This window comes from Podarcis erhardii (assembly GCF_964252035.2).
Source record: "Podarcis erhardii genome assembly, chromosome: 7".
Lineage (NCBI taxonomy): Eukaryota > Metazoa > Chordata > Lepidosauria > Squamata > Lacertidae > Podarcis > Podarcis erhardii.
Genome location: NC_138511.1, coordinates 26,300,715 through 26,321,575, shown reverse-complemented (window position 1 = coordinate 26,321,575; position 20,861 = coordinate 26,300,715). Strand labels below are relative to the sequence as shown.

General features: G+C 43.9%; 1 protein-coding gene across 2 annotated transcripts; it reads left to right on the top strand.

Moving 5' to 3' along the window:
* The first annotated feature begins 8,474 nt into the window (after positions 1–8,474).
* LOC309346867 (arylacetamide deacetylase-like 4) lies at positions 8,475–19,596 on the top strand. 2 transcript variants are annotated; one of them, XM_081871159.1, is made up of 4 exons: positions 8,481–8,916; positions 11,294–11,510; positions 14,690–14,753; positions 17,355–19,596. In XM_081871159.1, the coding sequence occupies exons 1-4, from the start codon at positions 8,641–8,643 to the stop codon at positions 18,127–18,129; spliced, it is 1,332 nt and encodes a 443-aa protein (XP_081727285.1). In that variant the 5' UTR covers positions 8,481–8,640; the 3' UTR covers positions 18,130–19,596. The 2 variants fall into 2 exon arrangements, with proteins under 2 accessions (XP_081727286.1, XP_081727285.1); XM_081871160.1 differs by lacking the exon at positions 11,294–11,510 and having other exon boundaries at positions 8,475–8,916.
* The last annotated feature ends 1,265 nt before the right edge of the window (positions 19,597–20,861 follow it).

Below are 20,861 nucleotides of genomic sequence, written 5' to 3'. Positions count from 1 at the left end.
GGTACTTTACTTTTTTAACCACAGTTAGTTCTGTCTCTCTCTGAAACCGTTCTGACTCTGTATCTGTCAAATTTTTTCCCAACACCTTGGTTTTCTGTCTATTTAATTTAAATCCCGCCACCCGACCAAAGTCTTGAATCAATTGTAATACTCTTTTTGTACTAGATTCTGGCTCCTGCAGGGTCAAAACTAGGTCATCTGCAAAGGCTTTAAGTTTATATTGTTTCGCTCCGACCTGAATCCCTTCCACCAACCGGTCCCTTCTGATCATATTCAAGAGCACCTCCAGAACCGAGATAAATAGCAAAGGGGAAATCGGGCAGCCTTGTCGTGTTCCTTTTTCAATTTTGAACTCTTCTGTAACCACATTGTTAACTATCAATTTAGCCTTTTGTTCTGAGTATATTGCATCAATCCCATTCTCAAAACCCCATCCCGCTCCCATTTCTTTTAAATTTCCCTTCATAAATTTCCAAGAGATATTAACAAAGGCCTTCTCCGCATCTATAAAGATTAACACTGCTTTTGTGTTTATGTCTGTTTGCAAAAGTTCCAAAATGTCAATAATGTTCCTTGTATTAGCAAACATGTGTCTACCTGGGAGAAAGCCTGCCTGGTCTTTATGAATTACTTCATTTAGAACTTTTTAAAGTCTACTTGCCAAAACTTCTGCAAATATTTTGTAATCCACATTTAAGAGGGAGATGGGACGATAGTTCTTGAGTTGTGTCTTTTCGGTTTCCGATTTTGGTATCAATGTGATGAAAGCTTCCTTCCACAATTCCGGCGCCCTCTTCCCCTCCATAATTTCATTGCTGACCTCCATCAGTGGTTGTATCAAATAGTTTTTTCCAAAAATTGTTTAATCTCAACCTCGTCTTGCGGCCCTTGAGTATATAATTTTTTGAAATATCTCTGGAAGCACTTTCTGATCTCCGCGGGGTTCTGAATGTTTCTTCCTTCAATTTCTAGATTTGTGACTGTGTTTAATTTTTGTCTCCTCTTCAACTGCCAAGCTAGCAGTTTCCCACATTTATTTGCCGATTCAAAAGTTTTTTGTTTCATTAGTTTAATCTTCCACTCTATTTCCTGGTTTATCAGTTTAGAATATTGTGCTTAGTGAAGTTTAATTTCTCTCAAAATCGGCTGTGACTTCGGATTTGATCTTAACTTCTTCTCTAGTTCTTTAATTTTCTCCAAGATCTTATCTTTCCTCTCATTTTGTGTCCTTTTCTTTACAGCATTCTGTTGTATCAAGAACCCCCTCATCACAGCTTTGCTTGCATCCCAGATAGTTCTTTTTTCCACCGTAGTGTTCATATTTATCTCAAAGTAATCCTTCAAAGCTTTTTGGGCCTTCTTAATAATCTCCTGATCTCTAAACAAATTGTCATTCATCTTCCATCTAAAGGAGCCGGTTGGTAGTAGTGTCATGTCCATCTTCAGTGCGTTATGGTCGGAGCAGGTCTTTGGGCAGATTTCCACCTTTCTGACCTTGGGTGCCAGACCTCTAGTTATCCATATTTGGTCAATTCTTGTCCAAGTCAGCTGGGCTTCAGAGAAAAATGTTCCTTCTCTTCCCAAGGGGTTCTTCGTTCTCCAGATGTCAATCCAATCCATATTGTCTGTCATTTCAAAAAAAGTCTTTGGTAGTCTGCCGTCTTTTGTAATATTTTGGCTTTGTGACTTATCCATGTTAGTTGATACGACCCCGTTCATGTCTCCCATCATAATGATGTTGTTATAGTCCAGATAATCCAGCATACTCTCATGCAACTTCTTGTAAAATTCCGATTTCCCCTCGTTTGGTGCATAGATTCCCAATATCAAAATCTTCTCTCCTTGATGTTGTATCTCAATTGCTAAAATTCTTCCATGTTCATCTTTAAATAAAAATTTAGGTGACAGGCTCTCTTTTGCATATATCACCACTCCTCTCTTCTTTACTCTGTCCGAAGATATGAATTCCTGGCCAAGTCTTTTGTTTATTAACACTTTTCTGTGGAGCCTAGTCACATGTGTTTCTTGTAAGCAAATAATGTCCAATTGTTCCTTTTTTAATATATGAAAAATTTTCCTCCTTTTTTCCGGGATGTTACAGCCATTTATATTCCAGCTCAAAAGTTGCAGAGACATCCTGAATAAATCTGGTTATTTTCCTGGGGGTGGTACCTTATTCGCTGGATCTTCCGAGTCCAAGGGTGCAGGTACCCCTGGTGCTCCAGGCCCAGAGGGTAGTTCAATTCCTTTTTGAAGGTCCTCTCCGTATGCAGTCAGAAATTTATCTCTGTCTTCCAATGTTCTAATTTTAACCTTCTTCCCTCTAAAAGTGAAAGATAGTCCTTGGGGAAATTCCCACCTGAAGATAATTGAATTGCTCCTCAACAGTCTAACCAGTTCCAATAGTCAGATCTGAGGTCCAGCAGTTGTTTAGGAATATCCTTGTAAATTTCAATTCTTTTGTCCGAAATGTCCAGTGACTTTCCGTAGTGTAGGCCCAAAATCTTGTCCCTTTCCTCCTTTGATCTCAATATTATCAAACAGTCTCTGGGCTTCTCTTTCTTTATAAGACTTCCAAGCCTAAAAGCTGATACAATTTTAAAGTCCTTTTCCTCTAAATTCCAAAACTTGGAAAATTCTCTAGTCAAAAACTCAGCTAAGTTGCCTTCTTCCGCTTCTGGTACCGACCTTATCCTTAAGTTGCTCTCCCTGTTCCGCAGTTCTATCATAGAAAGATAGGTCTGGTGTTCACCTACTTGTTTACAGAGTGGTCTTACCTCTTGTTCTAAATTTCCAAGTCTTTGGCTAGTATCTTCAGCCAATTTCCGATTTTCACCTGTAGCCTCTGTCAGTTCTCCAATTGCTTGTACGTTCTGTGCTGCTTGTCCAGTTAATCTATTTAGACATTCTGTGTTTTGATCAATTTTGGCTGTTTGCTCGTCAGCTTTTTTATCCAGAGATTCCACTCTCTTATCCAAAGATTCCAATTTTTCATAGATTTTCTCTAAAATAGTAGCAGTTACTCCTGAGGCCATATCTTCCAGTTGTAGTTCCTCAGTTTCTCCCTTCCCTGCCCGTGGTAGAGAGGCAGCTTCTTCCTCAGAAGGCAAAGTAGGCACAGATGATCTACGTGTCTGTGAGGCTGCAGTTAAAGTTGTTAAGGTTGTTTGTCTAGTTCTTCCCCTCTTTCTTGTGCCACTCATTCCAGAGTTATCTAAAAGTCAAGGTCAAGCTGAGTTGTTCCCATGAGAAAGCAACAGCCCAGATGGTAGCAGTCAAACAGGAGGCCGGGAAAAGGAAAGTAAAATAATGTCACTGCTGTAAATCCCAAATCCTCTAGGGGGAGCTTAAAATGTCTTTAGGGAAGAGATCAATTCCGGTGAAATTAGTAAAGTCAAATTTAATGTCCAGGAACCTTCAATAATAAGTTTTAGCAGAGCTAGTATTAGTAGCCACAATGTTTCAGACAGTGCGTACTGGTATTCCAAATGATGCTTCAAAGTAGCAAGTCCAGACTCCCTCAGATTGTTTCAAAATTTAAATTCAAAGTATCCAAATCTGCAAACTGGCTGCTCAGTTACTCAGGCAGCTCCAGCACCTGGGTTTCTTACTTAAATTGTAGTTCCAGTAGAAGAAAGGTATCACAATACAGATAAAGAGCATAAAATCCAACGCTTAAAGTCCTTATTCTGCTTACAAGGAAGTTCAATAGGTGCTCAGATCAATTAGGTTAAAAGTTCTCTCTTTGCCTCCACTCCTCCAGCTCTTTGCTTTGAAGTTCAATGACAGCGGAAGACGGACTTTCTGTTTTTCGTCACTCCGCTTTCAGCCAAATTCAATATTTTTAAATCCCGAAATTTTATAGAGTCCTTTATTACTCACGGGTTGTTGCTTTTCCGAATCAAAAATTTCCAGGAAGAGAGGTCAGCGCTCACCGACAGCAGCAGCGCGGCTTCACTCCGTTGATGCGAAACGACCCACAGCGCCGCTACCCCCTCCCCGTTCCGGAGCCCCTTACGGGGTTCCTTCAACGTTTCGGGGGTTGCTCCTGGCGCCCGCCGGGTCCCGAGACCACAGGCTTTTGCTGCCTGTGGATTTCCAATGTGGGTCTCCGCTTCGCCGTAGCGGACGACCCGTTCTCAACGGAGCTCCCTCTCTGCAGTTAGAAGAGGGCAGCCATTGCCGTTCGCGCCGCCTCCGGAAGTCCAAATGTCCCATTATCCGCGTTTAATCTTGTATTTTATTCAGATGTTTTATCCTATGCTTGTTTCTTTGTCCTCATTTGCTCTAACAATTATCAGTTAAAAAAAAAATCCTAAGTGCTATTTTATTTATATGGGGTTTTTTTGTGTATGCGTGTGTGTGTGTGTTTTGTTTTTTATCTTGGTCTGTGACCGTAATAAAGTTCATTCAATTGTGCATCAATGTATTTTTTTGTGGCATGGTTGTTTTCACAACCTGCAAAAGGGCATACACACACACACACACATATATGGGGGGGGGCGCTGGTGGTGCTGTGGGTAAAACCTCAGTGCCTAGGACTTGCCGATTGTATGGTTGGCAGTTCGAATACCCGCGGCGGGGTGAGCTCACGTCGTTCGGTCCCAGCTCCTGCCCACCTAGCAGGATTCATTCTTTGCACAGTGTTCCCCTGGTGTCTCCTTGGAAAGAGGCAGGAGGACGCCAACATCCTGTTAGAGCCCTGGCACTGTCAGGGACCATTCTGAGGAGGGCTGCACCAAGGAAGAATGGTGGGAGCCACCCCTCACACTGATCCTGAATCTTCTCAGGAGCAGGAGGACAGTATAGATTTGGAACAGTGGCATTGTGGTTCGAGGACCCAACCCCCGCAATGTGAAATGAATACACAAGGACACATGATTTAAGGTTAATGGGCAAGGAAAGGCCACAACTTTATTGATTACAGCAGTGAAAAGGTATTGGCTTAGGCATTGGATCTCTAAAACAAGTGGGTTTATTCACCAGTAGGTGGAGCCTGTTGATGCTAATCCAACTATAGGCTCTCCCCTGATGTCACTGAGGGTCGTGCCATGGCCTCCCGCCAAGCAGGCATCGGACAGAATACATGACCACCAGATTCCTTTAACGGAATACCCAAAAATTGAAGGCATAGGCGATGGCCACACCTAGCCCTTCGACACACCACAACCCATTATTCCAATGCCTAACCTACCCACCAATACCACAAAAGTTGTGACGATTGCTACGAGGTAGGCGAAAAAACCAAAAAGCCTAATGCCAAATGGAAAAACTCCTACCAGGCCCCCTGGGCAACCAGGGCGACCAACCTAAGGTCCATAGCAAGGCCAATGACCTAAGCCCTAACTCAAAGGGAGTGGAGGGTGGGTGACTCGCGACGAGGCGGCAGCGAAGAATGAGGCCAGGGAGAGGCTGGCACTGCAGCAAAAGGCTGCTGAACACGCCCCCTCTGTGGCACCTGGTTGGATGCCTGCCGAGGGGCGTGGGTGCCAGCCAGGTGAGGTGGAGGTAGGGGGCTAACGCCCCCTGCTAGGGGCGGTGCTTGGGCTCCCGCCCACAACCACTCCCCTCTCTTGCAGGGAGGAGAGTCTTTGCAGAGGGGCATAGTTCAGAAGGCAGAAGCTGGGATACACTGGATGGAGAACAGCTAGCAGAAGAAAACCAAAAGACAGAGAGAGTTAACAGATTCACAGTCTCTAGATAGCATCCACCCGCCTCCCCCTAACTCCCTTTGTGCTGCAAAAGGGGCAGAGACTCAGGGTGACCAACTCATAGCTAAGAGTGGCAAGCTCGGAGCCACTAGCTTGGTGTTAATTGTAAATAAACGTACCATAAAACTGCCAGAGACTGATTCATTCTTACCGGAGCTTGCTTGACTGCCTGAGATCATTACAATTACAGAAGGAAATAGAATCACATACCATCCAACATTTCGGGAGGGCAAAGCAGGACATTCCACCCTATCAAGCCTGCCTGATCTCCACAGTTAGTCAGAATAGACACAAATTATAAAACTCCACACATAGTTCAGCAGATGAGCAGAGGGCTGGGTTTTCCCTAAATTTCTGTGGGAGAAGATTACACAAGAATATAACACAACCTCCCATCCCACCCATTTCCTCCATCCTTCTGACTTATTTAGTGTTGGCATTACAATCTACATTAAATGTATACCTGCACCACAACTGCATGAATTAGTCTGGGCCACATCCGTTTGTGGTGACAAAAATGTGATATGTTTGTCTTTAATGGTTGAGGTGTTCTTTGTACACATGTACACCTATGAAAATTTCTTGTCTTTTTTTCCATGCTCCTGGTGAACACCATGTAATTGGGGAGAGGTCCCTATTTTACTAATGGCCACTATTGGAACATGCACTGCAGAAGCAGCTGGATTTCAGAAAAAAATAGAATTCCCCACTGATTTTTGCTTCCCGGTGGCTGCTGAAAACAGGGGGGAAAGAACCTCTCCTTGAGCGTGGCAAAAGGGAGGCAGTCCAGAAGGGCTCTAAATGTGGAAACTGCTACCTCTTCATGTTAGCTATGCTTCTCTTACAGATTATCACCAAGAGTTGCCCACCCCTCAGCTATGCCACACTCAGCTAGCTATCAGTAGAGAAAGCTGAAAACCCAGATGCTACCGAACCAGATTCAAGTTGTACTTTGCACAGAAACCATGTGTCTGAGCAATCATGAGCAAGGACAGTGAAGGCAAACAGAAGACTGCTGTGGACACAGAATACCCGAGTGATTGCACCGATGGATCATGACTTTGATGCACAAATAAGACATGGGTGGAGAGCTCAGGTGGGGGGCGATTCCATAAGTTCACCTGGTGAAGCAGACAGATGAGATTCCCTTCCACTTGATAATAATAATAATTTTTATTTATACCCTGCCGTCCCCAGCCAAGGCCGGGCTCAGGGCAGCTAACAAGCAATAATAAAAACAAGTTGAATGAATACAGCTTAAAAACAAGATTAAAATACAATAATTAAAATATTGGAACATTAAAATATTAAAATATTAAAATGCAGCCTCATCACAGGAGGAGAAAGGAAAAGGAAAAAGAAGGAGGGGGAGGGGGAGGGAATCAAACTGGCTCCAAGCCAAAGGCCAGGTGGAACAACTCTGTCTTACATGCCCTGTGGAAAGAAATCAAATCCTGCAGGGCCCTGGTCTCATGAGGCAGAGCGCTCCACCAGGCCGGAGCCTGTGTTGAAAAGGCCCTGGCTCTGGTTGAAGCTAATCTAACTTCCTTAGGGCCCAGGACCACTAGGGTGTTGCTATTTATGGACCTTGAGGCTCTCCGTGGGGCATACCGGGAGAGGTGGTCCCGTAGATACGAGGGTCCTTGTCCATATAGGGCTTTAAAGGTCAAAACCAGCACCTTAAATCTGACCCTGTACTCCACCGGGAGCCAGTGCAGCTGGAAAAGCACTTTGTGAATATGCTCCCATGGCAGAGACCCCGTGAGGAGCCTCGCTGCTGCATTCTGCACCCGCTGGAGTTTCTGGGACAGCTTCAAGGGCAGCCCCGCGTAGAGCGAATTACAGTAGTCAAGCCTGGAGGTGACCGTTGCATGGATCACTGTGGCCAGGTCGGGGCGGGAAAGGTAAGATAATGTTATCTTGTTCCTGCCGAGGGAAGAAGGCTATTACTTAAGGTAGCAGCTATATGACGGGGGGAAGGATGGTTCCCTCAGGTCTCTGCCCAGGAGATCACCAACCACAACATTGTGGAGTTCAGTGTGCCATGCATGGAACAGCTGTACATAGAAACCGAAGCATTTGTCCATTGGAGTGCTCTGGATACAAAGCCATTGATGAACCCAGAGAAGGCATATCTGTGTGCTTGCGGCCTCTTTGTGTTTCTCCTGGTTCAAAAGAATTCTCCTGGCATCAGATATGGCTCACAGGAGAGTCACCATCCCAAGAGATGGTAAACTTTCTGCAGCACTGTCCTGAGGATGTCCTTTGTCTAAATATCCAAAGACTGTACTGGCCAGTGTTTTTGTTAAGTTTCTAGAAAACTGATGTAGAGCTGTAGAGTTAGATCCAACTGTACACATGCTTTTGGGAGCTAGTGGGGACCCCTTTCATGTTTACTCTTTTTCTAAATTGTTGTATTTCCGGTGTAGCTATCTTGTTGCATTTCTTCTATTCCAGTGCATTTATTCCTGGATTGATGGCTAGTGCTGTATTCAGCTCTGACATCTTTGGGAAAGAAATATGAAGTGCATTGCTCACGCTGAATCTGTTGCGCTTCGGAATCTGTCGGTTTCAAACATGTTACTGTAACCAAGTGACTTAATAAAAGCTGCACGGTGTTTTTATCACTGTGTTTGCAGGAGGGGTTTGGGCTTCAGCGTAAGGATTAAACTCTAATGTTAACCAACTCTAAAAGCAAAAAGTGGAGTTGTATGAGCAGCAATTGGTCTTTGGCAAGAGCAACTGACAAGGCAGGATTGGCTCCATCATTCCAGCCACACAGCACTCATCTTTCCTGACACACCCATACTTCCCGTTTGAAGAATAGCTGTGATGTTCTAGGATTAAGGATGGCCTGGAATGTATGACCTGACTATTAAAGTGATTAGTTTCTCCCCTCTCACCTGAGATCTGTGTGGGATGGCAAGGGATGCTGTGTTTCACAAGGCATGAAGTACTTCCATGCCAAAAGTCACTTGCGTCGGCTACAAGGAAATTCCCTTCTTTGGTGCTTCTTCGCTTAAGGAGAATGGCATTCGGTGAAAGTCTGTGGATGCTGACATTATATGTGGCCATTTTAATCCATTCTTTGCTGCTTGCATGGGGAGTTTATTACCATCTCACCAGGACCCACATTCCTCCAGGAATCACCCATGGTGCAAAATTACAAATTATAAGTATGGCTTCGGGATATCTCTTCGGACTGGTAAGTGTGTGTATGATCATTTTCTCTTACTGAGCAACTTGTATGGGATACAGACTGCCTGTGTCTGTCAAGGGAAGAGGGAGCATCTTTGAGTTCCAACTTGTGTCTTGTGAATTACTTTGCCCATCTGTAATATCTCCACCCCCCCCCCACCACATTGTGACAATGCCTTCCACACTTCAAGCAAATGAGGGATTTTGGGGGGGTTTTCTTGCATGCAGCCTGAGTAGTGGTTTTTCTTTTCAGAGTACTTACACGAATTCCGTCCAGCTGTCATATTTACAGTGTTACAAGTCTCTCCCTCTGAAAATGCAGTAATAAAGAGCCCACTTGTGATATCTCAGTGGTTCAGTGCTCGGACGTTGTTCCAGTAATCCGACGTTTTGCCCCTAAATAGCTAGTCATTGAGTTTTGTAGCAACTAATATACAAGAGAAGACAGTATGTAAATGGCTTAAAGCAGGGTTATATCTGTCCCCATCGGCGTGTTTCCATTGGGAGCAAGGCCGTCTTTAGCATATGCACTGCTGGGGTGCAAAGATTCGCTCAGCACCCCCAAATTTAGTGTAGCCCCCAAATTAACTTTTATTATGTTTATGTCAGACACCATGCCTTATCTCTTGTTTATGAGAGAAGGGAGGAAAAAGAAACAAACTTTTTTATTTGCTCATTTATTTACAATACACTTAGACTTAAGTACACAACACCACCACATTTAACATAAGTATTGTTTAGGCACCTGCTTAGGAGAAACATCAGTCGTGTCAAAGGTGCCGCTGCCGCATAGCAGCTCAATGCAGTACATACCATAATATTTTGATGTAAGAGTTAATTTTGCGTGCACAGCGCCATTGTGAATGCCAAGCGTTGCCTTTGAGTCTGACAAGCGCCACTGTTGTAAATGACAAGCGGCGCCGCTGGTGCGGCTCGTCTTTGGTAAACGAGCGCACAAAATCGAAAGTCCTTTAGTGAAACAGTAGGTATACATTTCGGTAATACCTAGGTATATATGTATTTTGTTTCTCTAGCTTGATCAAAATCATTTATAATTTCATAACAGGTAGATAGTTAAGAGCTTAGGCGGCTTCAGCGGCAGGCACCTGGCGCCCCCCAGAATTCAGCGCCCGGGTGCCCCTCACCCCTTGCACCCCCGGGGAAATACGGCTGTGATCAGGAGGAGCATAAAAAGAGGACTGTGTCCTACTGTGGTGTTAGAACATTCCTACCTAAAGGGGGAAACCCACCTCTCTTTCCATTGCATTTTGATTCTGAAACCTCTTCTCCATCCGGCTACTCATCCTGCCCACCCCAACTTTTTAAAAAAGCGCTCAGGTTTGGTTTCTCTCCATTTCTCCCCACCCCCTCTTAATATTAAATGTTAATCCTTGTGAAAATGCACGAGCATTTTAGTACATACTTCTTCAGGGGTGCCAACTTGAATAAAATATTGGGATGTGACATATTTGAAAGCCCATCAACCGGATGGTGGTGGTGGTGGTGGTGGGGTGTTTCGGCCCCCTCCAATATCTTAGGGTAGGGACCTTGGTCCCTAGGATTTGGCTCCTAAGCATCTAATATCCCTCCTATTATTTCTGCTCGGTTGTGACTAATAAACGTATTTGCAAGCAATGGACCTTAATGTGCTGTATTTTCATATGTCATTAGGTAAGACGTTTAGGTAGGGTTGTTGTTGTTGTTGTTGTTGTTGTTGTTGTTGTTGTTGTTGTTAAAAGGCAAATAAATTTAATTTCCCCCATCCCTATTTATCACTACAGGTGACAAAAAGTGGGTGAAGCCAGAAGAGATTCGGGAAATGAGAGTGATCCCAACTGTTAGGGTCAGGGCTGGCAAGGGGGAAAGATGTGATTGATTTGTGCCATTTTAAGTCGGGATGTGGGTGGCGCTGTGGGTTAAACCACAGAGCCTAGGACTTGCCGATCAGAAGGTCGGCGGTTTGAATCCCCGTGACGGGGTGAGCTCCCGTTGCTCGGTCCCTGCTCCTGCCAACCCAGCAGTTCGAAAGCACCTCAAAGTGCAAGTAGATAAATAGGTACCACTCCGGTGGGAAGGTAAACAGTGTTTCCTTGCGCTGTTCTGGTTTGCCAGAAGTGGCTTAGAAATGCTGGCCACATGACCCGGAAGCTGTACGCCGGCTACCTCGGCCAATAAAGCGAGATGAGTGCCGCAACCCCAGAGTCGGCCATGACTGGACCTAACGGTCGGGGGTCCCTTTACCTTTACCTAAGGTGGACGTTGGCATTTCTCTGCCTCTCAGTTATGGTTCTCTCCATGGCGGGAGGTTGGGCTTTGGGCTTTTCACTGTGAATGCAAAAAGATCCGAAACGGATCATAAATGCTAAATGTTTTGGTCCAAATAGGGGCTGCTCCTGGAAAAACTTGGCATTTGCCACAGGTATATGATCTGGAGGATCTTAGATGTTTGGATATCACCAAAACACTACCAAGGGATCTTAATAAAGGACCTGGTTTTCGATGGGGTGCCAGTCAGGGTGCACTGGCCCCAAACATCACCTGCTGAGAACAGGAGAGGAGTGATGTATTTTCATGGAGGTATTGCTCTCTTCGGAACAATGCGTAAGTTCTTTGAAAGCATCTTAAAACTATATTGTTCTAGGATAATTTGGGAGTCCTGAAATGTTTCCCATGGAAGTGGTTTGGTGGGAGTGGTTTGTACTGCCCCTGTATGCAGCTCAAGTTAAATTCACATGGCAGGATGGGATTCTATTACAAGAAAATGAGACAGAGAAATCCATTCACACTGGTGACCAATTCTGTATTCTCACCAGCCTTAATGGTCAATGAAAAATCCTTAAAATGCCAAAGAGCATGTTTCTGCTTTGTACGCCAAATGATTTGAAAAGAGGTTCCAGAAATGGTCAGAAATAATTAAGCAGAAATGTGGACTGAGCCTTGGTCCTGTTTATATTTATATATATATTTATTTGGTTCAATCCAACTAAGTTTCTCCCAGAGTAGGTTCATTAGGTTTCAGGGTTTTGTTTTCCTTTTTTTTTTTACAATCTAGTGGCCTATAAATTTTATTAAATAAAATTTTATTCAATAAATAAGTAAAATAAGATAAATAGACCCAAATTAGTCATATCTGTTAATTTTAATGGATTTACTTTTTTTTTTTTTTTTTTAAGAGCAGGAGCCTTCTATCTATATTGGTACCCTGTAGTCTGTCCCAAAGTCTGGTTCTGGAGACTGTATCAAAGGCTGCTTTTAGGTCAACGAAGGCAGGGTATAGTGAGGCCTGGGTGAGATTGGAAATGGGGATGATGAGAGTGGAGGCTAGCATCTGCCTAACATCAATCTACAAATGGCTGACATTGAATATGCTCCCCCGAGGGATAGCCCCATTCATCCTCTGCGACCAATTCCAGTCAGGCTGGCAGACTGCAGTCCTGAACACCCTCCAGAAACTGGGTTTTGCCCCTCAAGCCCTTCTAAGTCTGGGCTTGGGCCAGGCAAAAGCCACAGTCAGGCAAAGAATATTATATACCAAGAGACAACAGGACTGCGCAAGGTGCCCCGACTATAAAATTGGAAAAATTGAGAGATATATAGCCACACCGGCAGCATATCTCTACGTTCTCGTATCTAGAAATACAAGAAGGGCCTTTACACTCGCCAGAAGCTCGGCTCTTCCCTCGCTGGTCCTGGATGGAGCCTTTAGAAAAATCCCCTATGCTCAGAGACTTTGCACCTGTCCATTGGGAGAGATAGGAAGCCCAGAACACTTGTTCTTTAGATGTCCCTTTTATGAAGAGGCACGTAATAAGATGATTGATCCCCTACTGGTGAGGTTCGTCGACCTCCTGCAAAAGCAAATATTTGACCTTTTGCTGTTAGGCAAAGATCAGAAGATGACCTGGGTGGTCGCCAGATTCTGTCTACATATCTGTAGGCGCAGACCATTGCCCAATTCAAAATAGTCCGGCATGAAAATCCCCAAACTCAGTTCCATGGGTGACTGTGAGTCAACTCCCTGGGATAGTTTATTGTTGTACATTGTTTCTAAATTTATTGTTGTACATTGTTTTAATTGTCTGTTTTAACCATATCTGCACATCAGTTTCTAATGTTGTGAGTGTCCTCTATTTCAGAGGCTTCTACTCTGCAGCCTCTTTTAGTTGTTTTAACTGCGAGTCTTTTAGTTCTTATGCTCTTACAGTTGTTTTAACTGCATGTTTTTATTTGTTTTTAGTTCTTATCTGTTTTAATTATCAGTTTTTATCCACCCATTATCCATGTTTAATCTTGTATTTTATTAAGATGTTTTTATCCTATGCTTGTTTCTTTGTCCTTATCTGCTCCAACATTTATCAGTTAAAAAAATCCTAACTGCTATTTTATTTATATGTTTTTTTGTTTGTTTTTTATCCTGGTCTGTGAACGTAATAAAGTTCATTCATTCTTTCTTTTTTTAAAAAAAATAGTTTTTATTAACAGGCCAATCACATCACATTATCCAAATCACATTAGTTCCAAATTATACAGCCAAATTTTAAATTTTGTTGGGGATACCCATACATCAAGCTCCGCACGAGTCCAAAACTCCGAACGAGTCCAAACATCACTTATATTACTGCTTTAATTAGACAGCTCTATCCAGTTCAATCCAGATAGTCCTTTATTACTTTCTTTCTCTTCTTGTTGTTATCGTATATTCCTTTCTTTGCGATTTCTGATAATTTTCACAAGCAGATTGAAAACAGGCATCCTCTGTGTGGGTTTTGTACTCTTCAAAGATCATATCGCTCAGGGACAGCCTCTGTTAAACGCTTCCATAAAAAAAAAAAATCTTCAGTCTGTCCTTTACTTTTCTCAGGCTTGCCAAATAAATCAAATGAATCAGGAGGCTCTGTCAGGTCAAGCTTGCGTTCCAACATTCCTTCTCTTTTGAACGATCCTGATTCTCCTCCCTCTGTCCTTCTTTCTCCAGCAAGTCTGTCTTGGCGAGATGCCATTTTTAAACTGCGTCATAACATTTTTCCTCTTTCTCACCGTTCACCAATCCTCTCTCCTGTTATAATCCATCCCACACAGTTCTTGAATTCCTGCTTGTGGTTAATAAAAACGCAACAATCTTATTTCTATCTGGGGTGAAAGGTTATTAATATCACATTGTGCAAAGAGGAAAAAAAGTTTTTTCCTCCACCCCCCCCTTCATTCCAAACATACAGTCTCCTAGTGGTGATTCATCAGAAGATTTACTTATCCATCCATCACTTCCAGTCACAGAGATCCATTAATCAGCAGTCTTATCTCTCGCACATTACTTGATGTATGTGCTTCAGCTTCATTCCAATCATATGTTTCCAATTATAATTCCGAGCTGAAGCAAGCAGCACGCGCTAATTGGAATTGGCGTCAGGAAGATCTGACTTCACCGAGGGCTCATGCCAAATGTTCGGCACCCCCATCTCTCGGATCAGGATTGTGAACACCGCTGGCAAGCCAGTGCCCCCCATCTCCTGGGGGGGGGGTAGGAAGACTGCATACTTCCCATAGCAGCCCCTTAATTACCTCGTATGGGTCAGAGAGATGTTATTGTCGGCCATCTTCCAACGTGCCATCTGGTGGCCCCCCAAGTTCATTCATTCATTCAATGGATTTACTTTGAGGAGGGCTAACGCTGGGTGTAACTCAAAACGATTTCAATATGAATGACTAGGAAATTTTGTTATGGACGCTCCCTGCCCCCTATAGCTGTTGACTGTGTGTGTCTGTGTGTTTTCACCCCCCAGGAGCCTTTGAAAGATCATGCTGCTATATTGCCCAGCAAAGTGAGTCAGTGGTTGTGAATGTCAAGTAAGTGCTTACATTCTCTTTGTAAAAAAAAGGTGTGTGAGAGTCCCCTCAGCTTCTAATCCTTCCTAAGACCTGAGCCCGGCAGAAGCCTGCTAAAATTTACATAGCAATTTGGCCAACCTCTCAAATGGACATTCCGTTTTGCATTTGGATATTTTTTATGTTCTAGGCCCCAATCATAGGATGAGTTCTGCTGGATCAGGTCAGTGAATGGCCCATTTAATCCAACATCCTGTTCGCAACCAGTTGCCCATGGGAAGCCAGCAAGCGGAAACCAAGTGCAACAGCCCTCTCCCCAGTTGTGATTCTCAGAAAGTCATATTCAGGTGCATATTGCATCATCTGTAGCGTTTGTTCAAGCACAGCCACTTTCAGGGAATGATCTGAAACCTCTGAACCTCTCCTACCCCTAGTGTGGACCGATGGGCTAGTTCATGGGTAGGCAAACTAAGGCCCGGGGGTCAGATCCAGCACAATCATCTTCTCAATCCGGCCTGCGGATGGTCTGGGAATCAGCATGTTTTTACATGAGTAGAATGTGTGCTTTAATTTAAAATGCATCTCTGGATTATTTGTGGGGCATAGGAATTCATCTGTTTCCCCCCCTTCAAAATATAGTCCAGCCCCACACAAGGTCTGAGGGGCAGTGGACCGTCCCCCCTCCTTGATGAAAAAAATTGCTGACCCCTGGCCTCTAGTTTGTCCATTTCATTTTTTCTCGGTTTCTTCCTTTCGCTTAAGTCTTAAATTCAGTTCTTCACATAAGCTTGCCTTTAAAAAAGAGTCCTCATAAAAACTGTTTGAATTCTTGTTTGAATTCACCCTTATTTTTGTATGTTATTTTCATGAATATACATATGCATTTTTATGCCCACTTTACCCCAGTAAAGCATTTAGTTCTATACATTCCTCGGCTGGAAAACTGCACTGTGTATGTTTCAAAGGATGATTGTGTTTCTGTTTGTGCACTGTGTATGGAAACTTCAAATTACCGTATTTTTTGCTCTATAAGACTCACTTTTTCCCTCCTAAAAAGTAAGGGGAAATGTGTGTGCGTCTTATGGAGCAAATGCAGGCTGCACAGCTATCACAGAAGCCAGAACAGCAAGAGGGATTGCTGCTTTCACTGCGCAGCGATCCCTCTTACTGTTCTGGCTTCTGAGATTCAGAATATATTTTTTTCTTGTTTTCCTCCTCCAAAAACTAGGTGCGTCTTGTTGTCTGGTGCGTCTTATAGAGCGAAAAATACAGTAGGTGTGTTTATCTGCAGAGGTGAACTGAACTGGAATTTCTTCCCCAACGCTACCCAAGGTGGAGCATGAAAAGAATGAGAGGAGCAAAATTCCTATAAAATCTTATAGAATCTCAGTCCACAACTATCATTTCTCTTTCTCAGTGTCATGTAGATATTTTTGTTTCATTTCAATTGAAGTAGAAACAGACATCATAATGGCATAGCACAGTTTGCAAGAATACCTCAGAATATACATAGGTAATCCTTAACCCTTCTTGGGATGCGGGTGGTGCTGTGGTCTAAACCACTAAGCCTAGGGCTTGCCGATTGCAAGGTTGGCGGTTCGAATCCCCGCGACAGGGTGAGCTCCCATTGCTCGGTCCCAGCTGCTGCCAACCTAGCAGTTTGAAAGCACGTCAAAGTGCAAGTAGATAAATAGGGGGAAGGTAAACGGCATTTCCGTGTGCTGCTCTGGTTTCACCAGAAGTGGCCTAGTCATGCTAGCCACATGACATGGAAAAACTGTCTGCAGACTAACGTCTCTCCCTTGGCCAGTAAAGTGTGATGAGCGCAGCAACGCCAGAGTCCTTCGCAGCTGGACTTAACTGTCAGGGGTCCTTTACCTTTACCCCTTAACCCTATTGTTGTTTTCATGTTTCAGCTTTACCTTATTTTTTTGGAGTTCTAGGGTTTGCCATATGTCTGGAATTTCTCAGACGTATCCAAAATATTGCAATCGGCAGCAATGTCGGGGTGGAAAATGACAAAATGTCCAGGAAAATCAGCAACTTTTCTTTCTAGATTTCCACTGTTTTACTCTTAGTTGGAGATGAGCTGTGGCATTTATTTAGCTCCACAGTATACTAGTATAATCTGAGGGTGCTTTATTTTGATGAGAAAATTAAAAACAGTGGCCCTAAACTGAGAGATTAAAATAAAACCCAGATAGCTTGAAAATTCAAAGCAATATACCAGGGTTGGAAACCTCAGGGATGCAGGCTGAATGGAGCACTCTTTCCCTCAGAACTCACCCCAGATGACCACCTCCATAGTCCCTGTTTTGCGCGCGCGCACACACACACACACACACACACACACTTCATCTGCCTGGCTGGAATGTGCATATTTTGCAAAGTTGGAGGAATGTGTGGTGTTCATAGGAAGTAGCCTACGAGTACATTTTATGTCTGCTTAGGCTCTGGTTCCACCCATCATGTAGTCCCCAGAAGGTTGCACAGACAGGAATTTGCCCCATGGGGTAAAAAAAGACCCCCCCATACAAACCTTCAATATGCCATGAAGAAACATGCTCATTTTCTATGCAATGTACACTGTTGAATTTATAAAATCTCTCTCTTTCATGTAAGTTTCCGGTTAGCTCCTGAGCATCTGTATCCAACTCAGGTATTGGACTGCCGTACTGCTGCAATCCACTTTTTGAAGCATGCAAAGGAATACGGAGTGGACCCCAACCAAATTGCCATTGGAGGGGACAGTGGCGGGGGCACGATTGCTGCAACCGTCTGTCAACAACTAGTGGCAAGGAAGGATCTCCCAAGAATGCGAGCTCAGTTCCTGATCTACCCTTTCCTCCAAGCAGTGGACTTCAATTTGCCTTCCTATCAGCAAAACCGTTCCATTCCTCTGTTGTTCAGGAAACGAGCTGTCAAACACGGTTTCAAGTATCTCACAGGGAAGATGATCAATGTGGATGGAATCATAAAGGGCGCCCATGTCTCTGCAGATATATGGCTGAAGCACCGGAAATGGATTAGTGCTGACAACATCCCAGAAGAGTTTAAGGGCAGGGGCTATGTCCCGGCAGTACCTCCTCCATTTTCGGAAAAGCTCCATGAACTCTGCAAACGAGGTTTTGAGACAATGTTTTCCCCCCTCTTAGAGGAGGATAACATCATCTGCCAGCTCCCTGAGACTTTCATTTTAACCTGTGAGTATGATCTTATCCGGGACGACGGACTGTTATACAAGAAACGTCTAGAGGACAATGGTGTGCCGGTGACATGGTGTCATCTTCAGGATGGGTTCCATGGAATGACTGTATCTTTTGGCCTGGGGCCATTTGAATTTCCAGCTGCAAGGAAATGTTTGCAGCACGTAGCAGATTTCTTAAAACGTATATAGAAATAAATGGCCTGTTTTGTCCAGCGCTGGTAGTCTTCCCCTTCTGTGCAGGCATATTCTTTTTCATGCCCTGCTCTCCCAATCATAACATTAAAAAAACTGAAAGTCAGATCAAATGTTTGGCACAGTCTAATTTATTAAAGTCAATGTGCTGGACATAAGAAAAGCCCTACAGATTCAGGCCAATGGTCCACCTAGTCTAGCATACTGTTCTCACAATGACCAGGTAGATGCTGTCAAGAGTCCAGGTTGCCAGCTTGATAACACAGTAAGCGTAGGTAATTAAAAAGGAGGATTTATTGTAAAAACAAACAGATAACTCTGGATGGCTCTAGCCAAGCATTATCACTCCAAATGACCCTTCTGAAGACTCCTTCTGGTGTCGACAGAAGATATTGAAGTTTCGACCTTTACGTCTCTTATTTTGCTTCCTGTCTAGCAGCCCCCCAATTCACCTCTGCCTTGGACTTTTTTGTCAGCTACAGCCTCTTCCGAAAAACTGTCTGTGTGGCTTTTCAAGCCTTTTTGAGCTTCCTGAGACCTTTGGCTGTTTTCCAGCCCGCTCTCAGTTGTTCCCTTGGCAACTGGCCGTCCAAGGTTAGAGGGAGTTGATGCTGGCAGCTGTGTGCTCTGCTCAGCCGGCGTCGACTCCAAACTTCTCTGTTCCTGACTGTATTCAGCAGCCGGATGCAAAGTTACACTGGGAGCTGGCTCATTCCTGACAGATGCCTCTTGGGACACGCACAAGCAGTGCCTGAGAAAGCTCATAGCGGCTGACATTTGGAAGCATGCTGCCTTTAACTGTAGAGGAAGAACTTAGCCTTCTCTTTCATGAATTTGTCTAATCCTCTTTTAAGTACATCCATGTTCCTGACCATCACTACCCCTTGCAGTAGCCAGCTTCACAAGTTAACTGCATACTTCCTCCTCAAACCAGTAAGCAACAAACACTTAGGAATTCTATCTGACCACGAGGGTCTTTGCGAACTGGTTTGATGACAACTTAAGCTATGCCTGCTTTATTTTAATCAATAATGCTCTTATCTTTCTACTTTCTTTTGCCTGTCCTGAATCTCCCAACACAGAGCATCACAGGATGCCCCTGAGTTCTAGTGTTAGTGAGAGAGAAGAGGAAAACTTCTTCCTCTTTGTCTTCCTCTGCTGTTGGACCCATTGATGGCCCCTGATGGGCCATCTAGTGGGATGTAGGCATTTAAGTTCATTCAATTTAGAATACTCATTTAAACATCCTTAAAATATCAATGACTCCCCCTTCTTCTCTTTCCAAGGTTCATTTTGCATATCATAAATCTCTGCATTTTTTACATAAACTAAACCATTCAGTATTCCATAATTACATCCATCAAAACTTATTTACACTGTTGAATTCATCTTAATGCTGACAAAGTTTCTATGTGTACACAACCCTCCCATATATTCAATAAACATGTTCCAATCTTCTCTAAACAGATGTTCTTATTGTTCTTTTATTCTATATGTTAAGCTTGAAAGCTGCACAATATTCCGTCAGCTTAAGTTGCCTCGCTTGTTTTCCATTTTTGGGCTAACAAAAGACGGGCTGCAGTAGTGGCCAGCCAGCTAGCTAAGTTCTAAGCAGAGTAGACTCCTTGAAATTAATGGGCCTGAGTTACCCATATCCATTTTTGTCAGTGGGTCTTCCCTGGCTGTGATATAACACTGGATATAGCCTAATGGGGACGCGGGTGGCACTGTGGGTAAAACCTCAGTGCCTAGGGCTTGCGGATCGCATGGTCGGCGGTTCGAATCCCCACGGCAGGGTGAGCTCCCGTCTTTCGGTCCCAGCTCCTGCCCACCTAGCAGTTCGAAAGCACCCCTAAGTGCAAGTAGATAAATAGGTACCGCTTTATAGCGGGAAGGTAAACAGCATTTTGTGCTGCACTGGTGCTGGCTCTCCAGAGCAGCTTCATCACCCTGGCCACGTGACCCGGAAGTGTCTCCGGACAGTGCTGGCCCCCGGCCTCTTAAGTGAGATGGGCGCACAACCCTAGAGTCGGACACGACTGGCCCGTATGGGCAGGGGTACCTTTACCTTTACTTATAGCCTAATGAATATAGACATACCTTTGATCCCAAATGCCTTGCGAGTTGAATGTTTTGGCTGCTGAACGCTGCAAACCCAGAAATGAGTGTCCCGGTTTGCGAACGTTCTTTGGAACCCGAATGTCCAACGTGGCTTCTGTGGCTTCCGATTGGCTGCAAGAGCTTCCTTGGTTTTCGAATGTTTTGGAAGTTGAACAGACTTCTGGAACAGATTCTGTTCGACTTCTAAGGTATGGCTGTATTGAACACATTGTCAGATTCTCTCTCTCTCTTTTTGTGAAATCCAGAAACTGTCAAAACAAAATTCCAACCACATCTGCAAGAGGTGAAACATTTAGCAATAAGAAGGAGCACTTGCGCAGAATGATTCCACGTGTGACATAACTAAGACCTGTTGAGTAAACTGAACTCATTTCATTACACCCACCATGGGGAGGCTTATAACCAAACCCAAGTTAGTATTTCAACTCTCTCCATATCAGGTCAACAAGTGAGGGAATGTTTGATCCCATTCTCCTGTGATCCACTACAGGTCAAACTTTCAAGGACCTTGAAATCACCTTGAAATGCAGTCCAGTTCACCATTGACAAATAGTGGGGAAGGAAGGGTGCAAAGTATACCATTGCAATGCTGTGGTTTGACTAACTTG